This window comes from Vitis vinifera, chromosome 6 (genome assembly GCF_030704535.1).
Source record: "Vitis vinifera cultivar Pinot Noir 40024 chromosome 6, ASM3070453v1".
NCBI classification, from domain to species: domain Eukaryota; kingdom Viridiplantae; phylum Streptophyta; class Magnoliopsida; order Vitales; family Vitaceae; genus Vitis; species Vitis vinifera.
This window is the reverse complement of record NC_081810.1, coordinates 21,389,881-21,405,530: the sequence shown is the minus strand read 5'-3', so window position 1 is coordinate 21,405,530 and position 15,650 is coordinate 21,389,881. Positions and strand designations below refer to the sequence as shown.

General features: G+C 34.4%; 1 protein-coding gene across 9 annotated transcripts; it reads left to right on the top strand.

Moving 5' to 3' along the window:
• Positions 1–24: 24 nt before the first annotated feature.
• Positions 25–15,077, top strand: LOC100255152 (uncharacterized). Of its 9 annotated transcripts, none has more exons than XM_010653458.3 (21): positions 25–265; positions 511–637; positions 2,942–2,978; positions 4,902–7,819; positions 7,910–7,996; positions 8,146–8,347; positions 8,446–8,554; positions 9,274–9,345; positions 9,509–9,590; positions 9,678–9,737; positions 9,817–9,869; positions 10,520–10,686; positions 11,829–12,039; positions 12,294–12,351; positions 12,495–12,551; positions 12,699–12,947; positions 13,588–13,649; positions 13,750–13,806; positions 14,242–14,335; positions 14,484–14,624; positions 14,741–15,077. In XM_010653458.3, exons 4-21 carry the CDS (start codon positions 7,109–7,111, stop codon positions 14,858–14,860), a joined length of 2,592 nt encoding a protein of 863 aa, XP_010651760.1. In that variant the 5' UTR covers positions 25–265; positions 511–637; positions 2,942–2,978; positions 4,902–7,108; the 3' UTR covers positions 14,861–15,077. The 9 variants fall into 9 exon arrangements, with proteins under 9 accessions (XP_010651760.1, XP_059593616.1, XP_019076201.1 ...); XM_059737633.1 differs by lacking the exon at positions 2,942–2,978 and adding an exon at positions 1,841–1,923 and having other exon boundaries at positions 7,118–7,819; XM_019220656.2 differs by having other exon boundaries at positions 1,841–2,978.
• The last annotated feature ends 573 nt before the right edge of the window (positions 15,078–15,650 follow it).

Here is a 15,650-nt window from a genome sequence, read left to right as displayed (position 1 = left end):
TCATTGTTACCCAACAAAGTAGAAATGGAATGCTGCGTAACCTATATAAAGGTCATACTCTCATTCCCTTCGACAGCTTCCTTCAAATCTCGATAGACTCGACTCCATGTTGACTCAGTTGCTCACTCGGTCCCTCTCCTCTATCACTTCTATCATCTCTCGGTTTACGTTTTCTGTTGTCCCACTCTCCGCCGCCGTCGCCATCCTCTGTCTGCGGCAACCGGCGTCTGGAGTAGGCCCCGACAGGAATCAATTCCATCTCTTTGTGAGTTTTTATTTTAAAATTTTAATCTGAGGCCACATGTGTGAAGTTTGGCTCTTGTCTCTCAATGCACAGTTATTGAATGAGCGATTGATCCTTCTAGGTCTTCACATTTATGAGTTTTTTTTTTTTGGTTTTTTTTCACTCGGTTTAGTGGGTTTCTGGAAGATTTGGGATTTAGGTTGTGTTTGGATTGTGTTTTTCACTGCTGATATACATTCACTGATTTTGGTTGTTTTTACACAAAGAGGGAGATTTTTAGAGAGAGAAAGAGCATGGCAGGTGGAGGAGGTACCGAAGAGGCCGAGGAGCCGGAGCCACCAAAGCAGCAGCCACCCGCCATTTCTTACTACATTACCATCCCTCCTTCGTGGCGTGAGTCTCTCTCTACAATCCACTCTTACAATTGTTTATTTATTTTGGTCAAATTTATAAAAAAATGTGATGTTGAATCAGCCCAAATCCTCTAGGAAATTTGATGTTGTATCGGCCCAAATCCTGCTCTGATTTTTTATACATCTACTACATGGTTTTGAGAAGTCCCTTCCTTGTTTACGGTTCTTCAACATGGAAAATTTTCTTTACAATGTTTTAATTCATTTATTTATTGCAGACAGTAGATGTATTTGTTTGACAATCAATTTTCCTAAAAGCTTAAGCTTGTAATATTTGGATCAATAATGTATACCATATACTCTAATAACCTCCTCAGGAGTAGCTTCCCTTTGAGCTTAGAAGTAAGCTTAATAAATTGGGGAATAAACATGTAAGCTTTCAATAAATGAAGCTCTGACACCATGTCAGACAATTAATTTTCATGAAAGCTTAAGCGTCTAGGATTTGAGTCCATAATATATATATATATCATGCACTCTAGCAATATTAATTATGGACAAAAAGTACACGAAAAGGATGAAGGGTCCTTTCCACAATGACAAAAACTTGAACAAAAAATGACTATACTACTCCACTATACATGAGGATTATGTTGCATAGGTTTGAGTATGAGCGTCAAATGCGAGTATGTCTCTAGACGTTTGAACTTTCACAACTCAAATTTTAGAATAAGTGGACTCAACTAAAAAAATCCAAAAAAGCAGGCACGGGGTATTGTGATACGGTATAATAAAAGAAAAATCAATTCGAAATAAATTGCAAGTGAAGATCTCTTTTTTAATAGCTCCAATCTTTTCCCTCTAATCCTTTTTTTCCTCTTATCCCTAAATATTCTTACAAAGGTAAGCTTTTCAACTAACTATTCTTTTTCTCTAATGTAATTATTACTAAGAAAGTTGAAAGAAGAAAATGATAACGATGAAAAAATCAATCAACTACATCCAAAGTAAAATAAGAGTGTTCGACAAGAATTCCATACTCACACCCATATCATATTGTTTAGATATGGGTATGTTGGGTGAAATTAAAGGATCTAGATATCATAGCATGGAGACCTATACAAAAGGGTTAAGTTGATGTAAGAAAATCCATAGATGTGATCTCGTTAATTTGCTTTACAAAAATTCATGGATGCTTTACAATGTTGTGAAACATACTTTAAACATATTCCAATACATGCAGGTGTTACATTAACTGTTGTGAATGGCTGACTACCACCAATCTTTTTAAAGATGGAATCAATATTGCTATCAAACATAATGATGGTTAGTGTTTAGTCTACCCATCCATTGAACCATTTTTCCCTCTACGATCAACATGCCCTTGCTTCCTCATGCAAATTATATGTATGAAAAGAGTCATGTTTTATGCCCTTTATATGGTGGATTTGTAATGTTAGTTGGCAATATTATATCCATCTTCTCATTTTTATGTTATGATGAACATTCATATTATTCTTTTTTTTTTTTTTTTAAATTCCTATTGTTTTATACAAAAAAAGTGTTTTCTTTTTAAGCTCATTTGAACCATTATTATTTCAAGTTATGCTTATGTTAATTGTTGATTATCTCAAGTTAAGCTAGAATGAATTAAGATTACTTCATTTTGCTGCTCTTATAGAGATTCATTTTCTTTAATCATCATTGATTTGTCATCATCACTATTGTTATTGTTGTTTTTATGATTTATGGATTCTCTTCTCCCTCAATAAGCATTTTATTTATAGCCCATCTAGTTGTTGTTTTGTATGTTCTTGCTTTGATGCTTCATTAATGGAACAAAGGTATTTTCCAAATACAACTTCAAAACTTCTTGAAATTATGTGGTAATCATTTGACCTATGTGTAGATATTCATCTCTCTCTCTCTCTCTCAATCATTTTTTTCCCTAGTTGGAATTTTGATATACATTTGCCTAGTTGTTGGGTGCTATAAGGTTAGCATTCTTTGAAGGGTGTGCTGCAATGCTTGATCAACAACTGAAGTAGAAAAAAGTACTCTTGGTTGAACAATTGGATATTTTATCAGCCCAAATCTTGCTCGGATGTATCTTTGAATAACAAAGGTATACTGCATGAGGGGTCCTTGTGGTCCATGATATACCATCAATAGTAGTGTTTGATGTTACTTCTTTATTTACCATTTTGATTGCTTATTTGATGCTATTATCTTAATTTTTAGGCATTCAAAATGTAGTTTAGCAAAAGGAAAAAGCATTTTAGATTGAACAATGTGATATTATATTGACCCAGATCTGACTCTAATATATCTTTGGATAATGAAGGTATATTGCATGATGGATCGTTGTGGTCATGTCATTGGTAATGATGCTTAATGTTATCTCTTTCCCTACCATTTTGATTGCTTATTTGATGTTGTTATATCAATTTTTATGCATAAAATAGGCAGTCCTGCAAAAATAGTTGCATAAAGTAGTTTATGTTAAACAATTGATGTTATATTTGCTCATATTTACTTTGATATACCTTTTTCATTTGAAGGTACTTCTACAACATAGTTTTAAGAAGTCTCTTCCTTGTTTAGGGTTTTACAACATGGATAATTTGTTTTATATTGGTAAGTATGATATACATTATGAACCCAAATTCTATAAGCTTAAGCTCTTAGGAAAATTAGTGGTTCAACATGGTATTAGAGCCTCATTTGGTGGGAGGTCAAGTGTTTGAACCTCACCATCGCATGTTTATTTCCCCAATTAAGCCAACATGTAAGCTTAAAAAAGGAAAAAGCGGCTACATGTGAGAAAGGGTGTAGGAGAGTATGATATACATTATGAACCAAAATCCTATAAGCTTCAACTTTTAGGAAAATTAGTAGTTCAACAATTTACAATGTGCTAAAGCATGCTTCAAATATGGCTTTGCCATGTTATATGAAGTTCCAAGACCTGCAAGTGTTCCATTAGCTATTGCCAAAAAGGTTGACTACCACTAATTTTCTAATAAAGATGGAATCAATACTGTTGTTAAACATAATGATGGTTAGTGTTTACTCTTTTGTTCATCCTTTGAACTTTGTTTTCCCTTACTATTAACATTCTCATGCTTCTTGCTTCCTCATGCACATTATATGTATGGAAAGATTTGTGTTTTATGCCCTTCATATGGTGGAGTTATAATGTAGGTTGACAATATTATAGCCATTTTTGTAACCATAATTGGTTCCATTGAAAGGAGGGGTCTATTTACAGATTATCTTTCCATGCTAGGTAGGTTTGCTATGAACTTTTAGTTGGTTAAGACTTTTGAAGAGGTCTTGCTCTGATATCAATTGTTGTTATGAAGAAGCAAACTTACCAAGATCCACATAAGACAATAATTTAAAATGCTATCAAGTAAAAGGATAGTGGAAGAGAGGCTGCGAGCAAGGTTTTATTGTGGTTTGGAAAATCTCTAGCCTAGGTTCATGCTTCCAAACTCCTTCAAGCCTTGAGAATTTTCACTGACTCAAGAATCTTCTAATTAAGACTCAAGCATGCACTTGGTTTACTAGGTATTAGGTGACCTTTTTCCCTTGAGTGACTTCCTCACACTCTCATCAAGCTTTTACAAGGCTTTCACAAGGTTCTTATAACCTTTAAGAGAGAATCAAAATAAAACTTTCTTCGAAGAGTAGGTATACAATTGAAGGGCTTGACTTTGTGTGATGAAATGCACAATTAATGATAAAAATGATTTGGATACAAGCTGGTAATGATTTTCAATGGTGTGTCTTTTGCTTTAATTTCATTATACATTAAATTTTATACCATTTGTTTTTTTATTTTTAGAATAGAAGGACAACCTTGAACTACTCAATGCTTTATGATTTCTTGTCTTAGGTAACAGTATTATTAAGTGTATAGACCATTTCCGCTTTTATCTATCTTTTGATTTTTTAGCTATGTTCACATGCAAAGAATATGCTATCTTTTAATTCTTTTCAACCAAAATGATATTGGTTTAATCAAGGGTGTTTGATTGTATATATGTTTTTTGAAATCTTCACAAACCTAATTTAATTTAGATTTAAATAGTGCTTAATGCTTAACCAATTGCAAAGCATCATGTGTCTTGGAACTTAGTATTACATGTGCAAAATAGTTTTATACTTGACACCTGATACACCTTGACTTGGGCCTTTGATGCATGGATAGGTCCATTCTCTCTTTTATATTATTCTCTTCACATCTCTCCTTAATGCCATCATGTTATAACATTTGGATATGAATTCTTATTTTTAAGGTCATCCTTGAGTCATCTAGATGCCTATTGAATATGGATGCTTGTGGAAGATGTCAAAGGGGTCTTTCCTGTTCTACCTCTTGGCAAAGATGATATTATGTGGTGTCACAGTCGAAACAAAGCCGTGATGGTAATATGTATCCTCGTGTTGGGAGTAGGGCTTGTGGGGACTTAAATGGACTTGATGTACTTTAATAGTGAAGTTGGCCTTTTTGCTATTGAGCACTTTGGGGTTGGTTTGAAAGTCTTGGTTTGGTAGCTAGTGTTGAAAGTAGGATTGGTGTGTATGGAGCTCATTGGCTAGAATGAGAAGGAGAGGTACACTTGTGACTCCATGGCATATGTCATATTTAAAGGCTTCCCTATTATCATGGAATAATTTGTGGGAGTTATTATTTTGCAGCATTGTAAAAAGCTCCATTTCTTCCCAAACAAAATAAGAAAGAAATTTTAGATCTCCTAGAACTTGTTCCTTGATTCCACTACCACTTTCTCCAACCCCCTCTTGCCTCCCACTCTACTCGTTCTCCCCTTAAACTCTTGATATTGCACTACCCCAGGTTGATTGGTCTCCTATAGTTAAGAACCACATAAACAAACATTTGAGTTAAAAAATACAAATAGGGGTAGAGTCTCAAAAGATTATTCAAAAAAATTGTAATATATTAATGTCATGTTGGCTCTTGAGGCTTGGCTCAAGTAGGAAGGGGTTAGAGAAGGTTTACAGTAGTTTCTAAGTTTAAGCCCCAATCGGGACAAAAATTTACCTATTAATAAAAACATTAATATTATGTTAACAAAAAAAGACTTGACATGACTATTCAAAATGTTCAATTTAGAACCCTAAGATTCACAAGTGTGGGTGGGAAAAAATGAATAGGACTATTAAACTAATGTGATTTTATATACATGTGTTTTATTTAGAGCATTTCATATATGAGAAGATGTAGAATATCAAAACAAAGAGAAAAAAACATTATTTGATTGGGAATGATATTAATTTATTAATATTATTTTTAATGATTCTATATTTTGATCATAAACCTAATAACAATAACTTTATAGAAATAGGCATGAGAAAGCGAAACCGTGGTATTTGTAGAACATGATATTTGTTGACTTATTTAATAATAAATTGTACATTGATCGGCTCAATCACATTATATATTTTGAGCATAAACATAATAAAAATAACTTCATACAAATAGGCATGAGAAAGTGAAAGCATGTTGAACATGATATTTGTTGGCTTATTTAATAATAAATTGTACATTGATTGGCTTGATCAATGACATCATTTTATTATTTTATTTTCGCCTTTAACATTCATGATCATCTCAATAATAATCCATGTGTCAAACAAGGAATTACAAAATAGACAACAACAAACACCAAAAGGGTAGGTGAATAAGAAATTAACTAATATGTTAATTTAATTAATAGCATAATCGTATTAAGAAATTCTTTTAAAAATATCTTATAACTTTATAATTTTCACATCCTTCACAAATCGAAATAATATTTTGAGTTGGTCTTAAGGAAGATTCATGAATTAATAATTATTTTTTGACACAGTCACTTCTATAAGGTTTCTTTGTTTAAGGAAAACGTTTTATATAACATATATTGTTATAAATTATTTTATTGGGAGATTCAATAACATGATAAGAAAATTATTTAACAATTGAAAACTATATTGTATGGCTATTTCAAAACAATTTTATATTTGTATATTAAAAACAATCTAGGGCTATAACTTTAAAAATAAAAAAATAAAGGAAAAAAAATTCAAAGTTCCCTTAGTCTTGATACATTAGGGGTATTTTTGGCAACAAAAAATTGAAGGCGTTTATATCTCTTTCCCTCTCTTTCTTTTTGTATACTTTTCTATCCCTATACACATCTGTCTCTCCTTCTCATCGCCAGGTCACCTTCTTTGATAAATCATGGACATATTGCTTTATTCTAGCACCATGTTTCTTTAATCTCATCAACCACCAACCCTCTCTCAAACCCCGATCTTGCTCTCTTCATTTGGTTTCTTCACAAGAGATTCCTTCTAGATTTTGATTCTAAACTAGTTTTATATATTGTTTGTGTTTCTTTTTGTTGATCACTTCATTTCAATTCCCATTTATTGAAGTTATAGAGTTTGAATCGATTCTAGGGTTTCTAATAAGTCCTCTTTTGGGTTTGATTTGGGGGTTATGGAGAAGGGTAGTGATTCAGAGGAGTTTGTAATGTCTCGAATTCGGCCTGGCTTCAAACGGGAGTTTGCCTTTGTGGTGAAAGCTCAATCAATGATTGGTGGTTCTTTAAGTCTAGGTCGGACTCGAACTCAAACTCAAACTAAAAAAGATAGAGGTGGGCCTTCAAGGAATAGGGTTTTAGAGAACTCAATTAAAAAGAGGCAAAAAAGTTCCAGTTTGGATTCACAAAAAAATAATGTGGAGGAAAGGTTTCCTGAAGATCGAGTTAGGAGCAATGATGGCAAATCGATGGACAACAAGGTGGTGAGAAGTGGGCAAGGGGAGCAGGGGAATGATTCGACGGATAATCCAATGCAAATCAGTCGTGATAATGAATCCATGAGCGGTCCTGCAGAAGAAGAGGAGTTGGATTATCTTCCAACTTCCACGCTTAGAGAGGGGGTAAAGACAAGTAGAACTCCAAGTGTGGATGGGCTGAAGAAAGCACCATCAAGTCAAAATCAAAGGAGGGTTTCTCGAGTTACTTTGAAGCCTAAAGCCAATGCTATGAAGATATCTGTTGTCAACAATGGTGAGAAGAATGTGGTGAAAATGGGGAGTAGTGCATTGGTGCCTTCAACTCTAAAGGGGTTTCCCACAAAATTAAAGGAGCTTCTTGACACGGGTATTCTTGAGGACTTACCTGTGCAGTACATTCGAGGCTTAAGAGTAAGATTTTGCATCCTTTACTTTCCTTTTGCAATGTATGAATGTTTTATTTTTCACATTGATGTTTGGTTTATATATTTTTCTTTATAGAGAAAAGAAAATGGGGAATCCGGGCTTCATGGGGTGATAAAAGGCTCTGGGATCCTCTGTTATTGTGATACATGCAAGGGAACAAATGTAAGTATTAATGTATCATTTTCAGATATGGGCATGCTATTGCCTATATCAATACCCTTCGAATACCACCCAAATGTTTTAGTAAATGCTTGGTTTGTTTATTTATTTATGTATATGTATCATGTATTTATTTTTTACTTCCAACATAGGTGGTTACGCCAAATGTATTTGAGCTGCATGCTGGTAGTTCAAATAAACGTCCCCCAGAGTACATTTACCTTGAGAATGGGAATACCCTTCGGAGTGTAATGACTGCATGCTCAAAGGCTACATTGAAGGCCTTGGATGAAGACATTAGAGTGGCAATTGGTTCATCCATAAAGAAATCTACATTTTGCTTCAATTGCAAAGGTTGCTCTTGTACTTATTCCCTTTTGAAATGTTCAATTGTTTGTTTGGAAGAATAATTTTCCACACCATTTGACATTTTAGTTTTTAATGATCTTTAGGTTCTATTTCTGAAGTTGGCACCAGTGATTCACTGGTGTTATGCGAATCATGTGTGGGACTAAAGGAGTCTCACGCTAGCCCTGCTCAACCAACTGGTACTAGTGATAGGTATGCTCCATGAACTTTTGCAATTGTGAGTAGCTGTTCTTTAGTATTCAAGTCCTTTTTGCACAGCTATAGTAACATAATTTGTCACCAAATTATTATGATCATGTAGCTAAATAGGTTGGTTTGATTACTATTTGGAAGATTTGGTATATATCTTGTGCTTAAAGTAATGCATTATATTATCACAAAGACCAGGAGCTTCTTTGTAGTCAGATTGATAGTCTTTCTGTTTTCTTTTTTCTTCCTTTTTTGAATAGTTATCTTTTTAATAAAGTTATATCATCCTAAAATATTAAAGTAAAATGTCCTTTGACAACATACAAGTAACAACTAATTCAACTCAATTGATAAACTCTAAGTACGACTGTTGAAAGAAAGGTAAAAGGTGATCTGACCACATACAATTTATTACTATTTCAGCTTAATTGACAAGCTCTAAGTATGACTGTTGAAAGAGAGCCTATAGACAATTGGGGTGGGTTGAAGATCTTGTATTCTTGACAATGCTCTAGGGCTTTGCTCTAAACTAAATTAAATTTCATCTTGGTTTTTATGCTCAATGTCGGTGTATTGGTATTTAAAATTACTAGCAATATGGCACCACCAAAAGAATATATATTTAAAGTTTGGTTGTAAGAAGTTTATCATCTGATAAGCTTATTATTTATTTGTCAATTAATTTATTGATTATTTGATCACTTTTTTCTCAATCATCTCAGGTCAACAAAAACAACGACTGTGTCCAAGTGCAGCTCATCAGGAAGTAAGAATTATGGGCGGGTAACTAAAAAGTTGGTACTCTTTCTTTGTCTGCTGCATATATTAATCTTTCTTTTTCTTTTATTTTAAGTTTGCTATCAATGTCTACAATCATGACATGTGGCTATGGATTTTTGTTGAAATTCTCTTTGATTGCTAACCTAAATCTTCTTGGTTTTTGGATGTTTTCTCCAGAGATGTGGGCCTTCATAAGTTGGCTTTTGGGGAAAATGACCTGCCTGAAGGAAGTGAAGTGAGCTACTATGTTCGTGGAGAGGTGGGTACAATGAGGAGCAAAGTAATCATCTCATTGGATTATTTTGATTGCATATTTTTTTTCTGAGTAGTTAAATGTTATTTGCAGAGATTGCTAAGTGGTCATAAAAAGGGTTGTCGAATCCTTTGTGGTTGCTGCAACTCCGAGGTATTCCTAATACTGCTTGAATTAAGGTTTCCTAAATATTCCATCAGAGATATTAATCTTCGTTATTTTTAATGACCAGGTCAGCCCGTCTCAATTTGAGGCCCATTCTGGTTGGGCTTCACGCAGAAAACCGTGAGTATTTATTTGAAATTTTTTTAGAAGCTTGGGAAAGGATCAAGTGGTCTTGAGACCACAGTTGTCGTGCAATTTATATCTTGCCATTTTCTCTGTCACCTGTTTTTTAGAAGGGGTGATTGGGAAGCTTACTAGCAATTTCCACTACTTCCTCTATTTACTATTAAAGAAAAGACTTCTAGCAGGAATCTCTTACTTGAGTATTTATTTAGAGTATTCAATAGGTCAGGGGAAGAATCATGTGATCTTGAGACTACAGTGATCTTGCAATTTATATCCTGGCCATGAGGATGAAAATATGGAAACTGCGTGCTTTTTGTACATGGCATAATCTGAGCTGCAGAAACACCTTATCTATAGGCCCCTAATTTTTGGGGTTGAAAATTTTCTTGCAGTTTCTACAATCTATATTTATTATTAGAGTGAAGAATGCTAGCAAGAGTCACATAGAGACCATAGGTAGAAGAATTGCCTGCTTGCATGTAATTATGCTCTTCTGGTGGGCTTAAATGTTTTTCACCATGCAATGTTCATGATGCATGATGTGTTCGAAGGGAGGTGACTGTAGCTCACTTGTCTTTAAATTCTCTTTATCTTCTATTATAATTTTATAATCCTTTTAACTCAGGCTTCTTTGGTTTTAACAGTTACCTGCATATTTACACATCTAATGGGGTTTCTCTTCATGAACTCTCACTATCTCTATTGAGAGGGAGGGAACCTTCTATCAACACCAACGATGAAATCTGCAGTATATGCCTAGATGGAGGGACACTGCTATGTTGTGATGGATGCCCAAGGGTGTTTCACAAAGGTGGATTTTTGTGTTCCATTCATTTGCATAGGTTCCTATTGTTATTATCCAGTGAAATTCCTGACCGGTTATTTCATGTAAAAGAGTGAACAGAAAGTTGGAATTAGATATGTGTATATCTGTGGACAATGACTTGATATGAGTCACTCAAAGTGACAAGAGGGAAACAAAGAAGATAAATAACATATTGAGACATTAAGTTTGGCACTTTCTCTTGCAGCACCGTTTTACTCTTTTCTTTTTCTTTACTGTTTTTTTAATTAATGCATTACTATGACGTAGCTAACCTGCATGCAGTAGTTGCCACATAGTAGTCGATTTTACATTTTTTAATCATGGCTTGCTACTTGAATTGTTTAGGGGTTTTATCATAATAAAAAATAGGATATTGAACATATTGGGACATGAAGTTTCTTTCTTTCTGCCGCTGTCTTTTCCTTGTTTTTTCCTGCCACATTTTGGTGTGTCACTATAATTTTTTCTTTGTTTCCTATATTTTTTCAATTAACACACGTTATTGGAGATCAGTGATTAGGGTCAGATGAAGTTACCTAAATAAATGGTTGCAATACATTGATTAATGCAGTGCATTCTTTGAACTTTCAATTAACATTGTTAACATAAATGTTGTGTTTGGCTTATATGTGAATTATGGACTGGTCTCTTTTATGAAGTTTTCCCCTTTCCATTGTGTGCATGCACATGTAAATGCCCATATACTCATGTGAATGCTTGCTTTGGTGGTTCCTGGTGCACTGATGTTATTTTAAAGTAGAAACAGGTTTACTGTTTGTCACTTTGTCCTAGTGAAATTTTGGGTGCCTTGATTCTGTGTACTATTCTGGTAAATTCTCGAAGGAAAAATGGAAATGGCAACTAAATTAATGTTTTTTTGAATGGATATCTTTTTAAAGGGAACCATTGTAGTGTCATTTTCTTGTAATGATGCTGGATTTGTATAATTTTTCATGTTAAATTTCAATTAATCTTTTTTAGCTAGTATGATGTTATTTGATTGACTTGTCTACCTTTTCTCTGCTTCAAATTATTTAGTGTGCAAGATTTCTAGAGATTTTTATGATTACTTTCCTTTAATTGGGCCATTTCTTTTGATGTTAGATTGTTAATTTGCTCTATTTCAGAATGTGTCTCACTGGAAAACATCCCCAAGGGCAAGTGGTTCTGCAAATTTTGCCTTAATACATTGCAAAAGGGCAAATTTGTAGAACGCAACGCCAATGCAGTGGCTGCAGGAAGGATGGGTGGGGTTGACCCAATTGAACAAATTAGGAAACGATGCATTCGCATCGTAAAAAATCAAACCGATGAAGCAGGAGGATGTGCTTTGTGCAGGTGTGTCTACATGTTCTTCCATTGCATACTTCAAAACTTTATTTTATTTTTGGACTTTTAGTTCTTTAAACTTCAATAAGAAATCTAATGGTAGCCCATTAACATTTATTATCAAATACTTTCACTCCACTTCCATTTTCTGTTTTTCTGTGTAGCACAATGCTCCCTTATGTTTCTTATTTTGTATGTATATACTACAATCAAATATTAACTTCTTTGAGTGTTTGATTTATTATGCATTTTGATGTATGCAGAAGGCATGAATTCAGCACATCTGGGTTTGGTCCTCACACTGTTATGATTTGCGATCAGGTAACAGTCCTTGTAATATTTTTTGTTTTCCTCATGTTGACAATTTCTTTTTCAAGATTTTAAGTGCTTTACAATTTAATGTTGGTTACAATGAATTTTTATGCGGAGTAATGTTTCTGTTTCTTTTTTTTTTTCCCTCTTAGTGTGAGAAAGAATTCCATGTCGGATGCTTAAAGGCACATAATATAGATGATTTAAAGGTATTTAGAATATGTTTTTGTATCTTTTTTAATTTATTTTATTTATTACTACACAGTCTCATTGCATAAACAATATATTTGAAATTAAAGTTCATAGGGACCCATTTTTTTGGGATGAAAACATTGATGTTTCTCATCCAACTGTAGGTGGTACCCAAGGGGAAGTGGTTCTGTTGCCGTGACTGCAAAGACATTAATTCTTCTTTGCGGAAGATAGTGGTTCGTCAAGAAGAGGAACTTCCAGATGATGTTTTGAGGATTATAAAAAAAAGATATGGAAGAAAAGGTTCTGTTTGCAGTGGGAATCCTGATATAAAATGGAGGCTCCTTCATGGGAGACGGGCTTCTGCTACTGAAGCAGGATCATTGCTTTCTCAGGCTCTATCCTTATTTCATGTGAGTAGTTGTTGACTGATATTTCAAGATACTTGACAATTGATAACCATATTATAATTTGAAAAGTGAAAATATGAAGTCATTTTTTCAGATAATGAATGTGTTATGGTTCATGGTTGTAAATAATGTTGAGCAATATGATCCTTCTCATATTGAAAGCGAAATTAGACATTTGCTCATCACAGATGCCCCTCTAGTGTACATTTCTCTTGTCTAAATTGTGTGATAAAGTCAGATGACAAGCGAAGGCATTTGGGGCAGAAAAGTATCATGTTTCTAGTAGAGTGGCTAGATCTGAGAAAAACCAATGAATCCTCTGCCCTTTCATCTATATATGAAATTCTATGAAAGTACATTTATTAGCAATATCTGCTCTGTTCACTGTCTAATGTTTGAGAAGAACCATGTAAGATCTGCCCTTTTTGTGCATGGTACCACCTTCCAAATAAGGTACCTCACATGTTGTCTAGTTTAATAATGTAATATACACAGGCTAGTCAGCTAATTTAAAATAATTTGAGGTTTTTTTGTTGCTAGAGTTGCTAGTAAAATTTCTGGATGTTGTGATCATTCTTCACTAAATTAAGCCAACCTATTCTTTAGTTTCTAACTGCTTTCCCATCTCATTCTTGTGCTACAGGAACAGTTCAATCCGATTGCTGATGCAGAAGGTCGAGACCTTTTACTCGACATGGTGCACAGGTGAGCAATAGTATTATATTTTCAATTATTTGCATTATTAATGACGAGAAATTAACTGTGTAGGAATAAATTTAATACCTTTTTTTTTTCTTTTTTGCAGCAACAGCACAGGGGAGCTGGAGTTTGGAGGCATGTATTGTGCCATTTTAACAGTAGGGTGAGAATCTTTCCTGAATGTTTTGCTTATTTTGAATTTATTTCCCCATTTCCAAGCCCACTGCAATGGATTCCTTTTTCCACAATTGGAACCCTAGACCAACCTTCTTGCAAAGACAAGAGCTAACACTAGGCATTGCTAGGCTCTGACCTGGTGTTTTTTAAAATTTGTTAATTAGTTGTACTCTCTCTCTCTCTCTCTCTCGATTTAGTTGTCTTCTCTGATAGTTAATAATTGCCCACCATGCAGCTACCTTTATGATACATGAGAATCCTTTTCCATCTATTTCCCTATTTTCCTTTATGATGCATGAGAATCCTTTTCCAAGCCCGCTGCCTAGGCACGGCCAGCTCCCAAGTTGTAGGAGCAGCTACCTTTTTCAGTTGTATTCTCTAGGATTAGTAAATTGTCTGATAATAATTGCTTACTGTGCAGCTGCCAGGTTGTATCAGCAGCAACCTTTCGAGTTCTGGGAAAGGAAGTTGCAGAACTGCCTTTGGTGGCAACGCGTAGTGATTGCCAAGGCCAGGTGGATATACTCTCCTTTCAGAGTTTCCTTTTCATTGAGATATTTTTTCATTTCAAATTATTTTTTTCCTAACAAGCCAACAGTTTGTTTCCATAAAGTGAAATGTGACAGCTGGCGATCTGACATCCGTAAATAACTGTTTCTGTAGGGTTACTTCCAGGCCTTGTACACATGCATTGAAAGACTACTTTGCTTTCTCCAGGTGAATAGTCTTGTGCTTCCTGCCGCTGAAGGAGCTGAGTCCTTATGGATTAACAAGTTCAAGTTCCATAAAATGGAACAGGAGGAGGTACTCCTCGCTTGTCATCTATTTTGTTTATCTTTTGTTGGAGTTTGGTTGGTTTCTTGATGCTGGTTTGCACCATACAGATGTTAAGATTAGTTCATGTACATTTTGCGTTGCAGCTGAACCATCTCTGCAGAGATTTCCAGATGATGACCTTCCAAGGGACATCGATGCTGCAGAAGCCGGTCCCTGAATATCGTCGGATAAGCCAAGAAAAGCTGAAGATTGGTTCATATTAGCAATGCATGAAAATGGGGAACATCCAGTCTCAAAATTTTGAACTATTTGTGCGGATAAAAACAGTAACGGAAATTTGTGGCATGTAGCCAAGAAGAAGGCAGACATGTACGACAGTAGGTTTCTTTATTTCTTCAAATGAGTTTGTTGTCTGCTTTTCAAGAGAGACAAGGATGAGGGCAAACAGTATCTTTTTCTATTATGAAAGGGAAAAAAATGCTGTCTTCTTTTTTGGTTTAAAGTGTGTTTTTCCTCTGCATTTCCTCATCATCTTTTGTTCAACTGCTGCTGCTTTTCAAGAGAGACAAGGATGAGGGCAAACAGTATCTTTTTCTATTATGAAAGGGAAAAAAATGCTGTCTTCTTTTTTGGTTTAAAGTGTGTTTTTCCTCTGCATTTCCTCATCATCTTTTGTTCAACTGCTGCTTGCAGAGAAACAGCAGCAAGATATCCATCCCTCTTTCATGTCGAATAAGCCCATTTCTTCCATGGCAAATAAAATATAGAATAATTACATTTCTATTATTTTGCAATAAAAGAAATATGCAAATAATTTAATCCCTTAATCACAGTTAAAAGCGATATTATTTTGGATAACATTTACTCCCAAAAGGAGGAAATTCTCTAATAGAAAATATTAGCAATTTTAAAAATGCTTTTCACTGACATTCTCAAATTGTTCAAGGCAGCCATAAATTTTTAAAGATGTTTTAATGCAGAAATAAATAAATAAAATTGATGATAGGTTCCACTGAATGACAGTATTAATTTTATGTGCATTCTCACTCGACG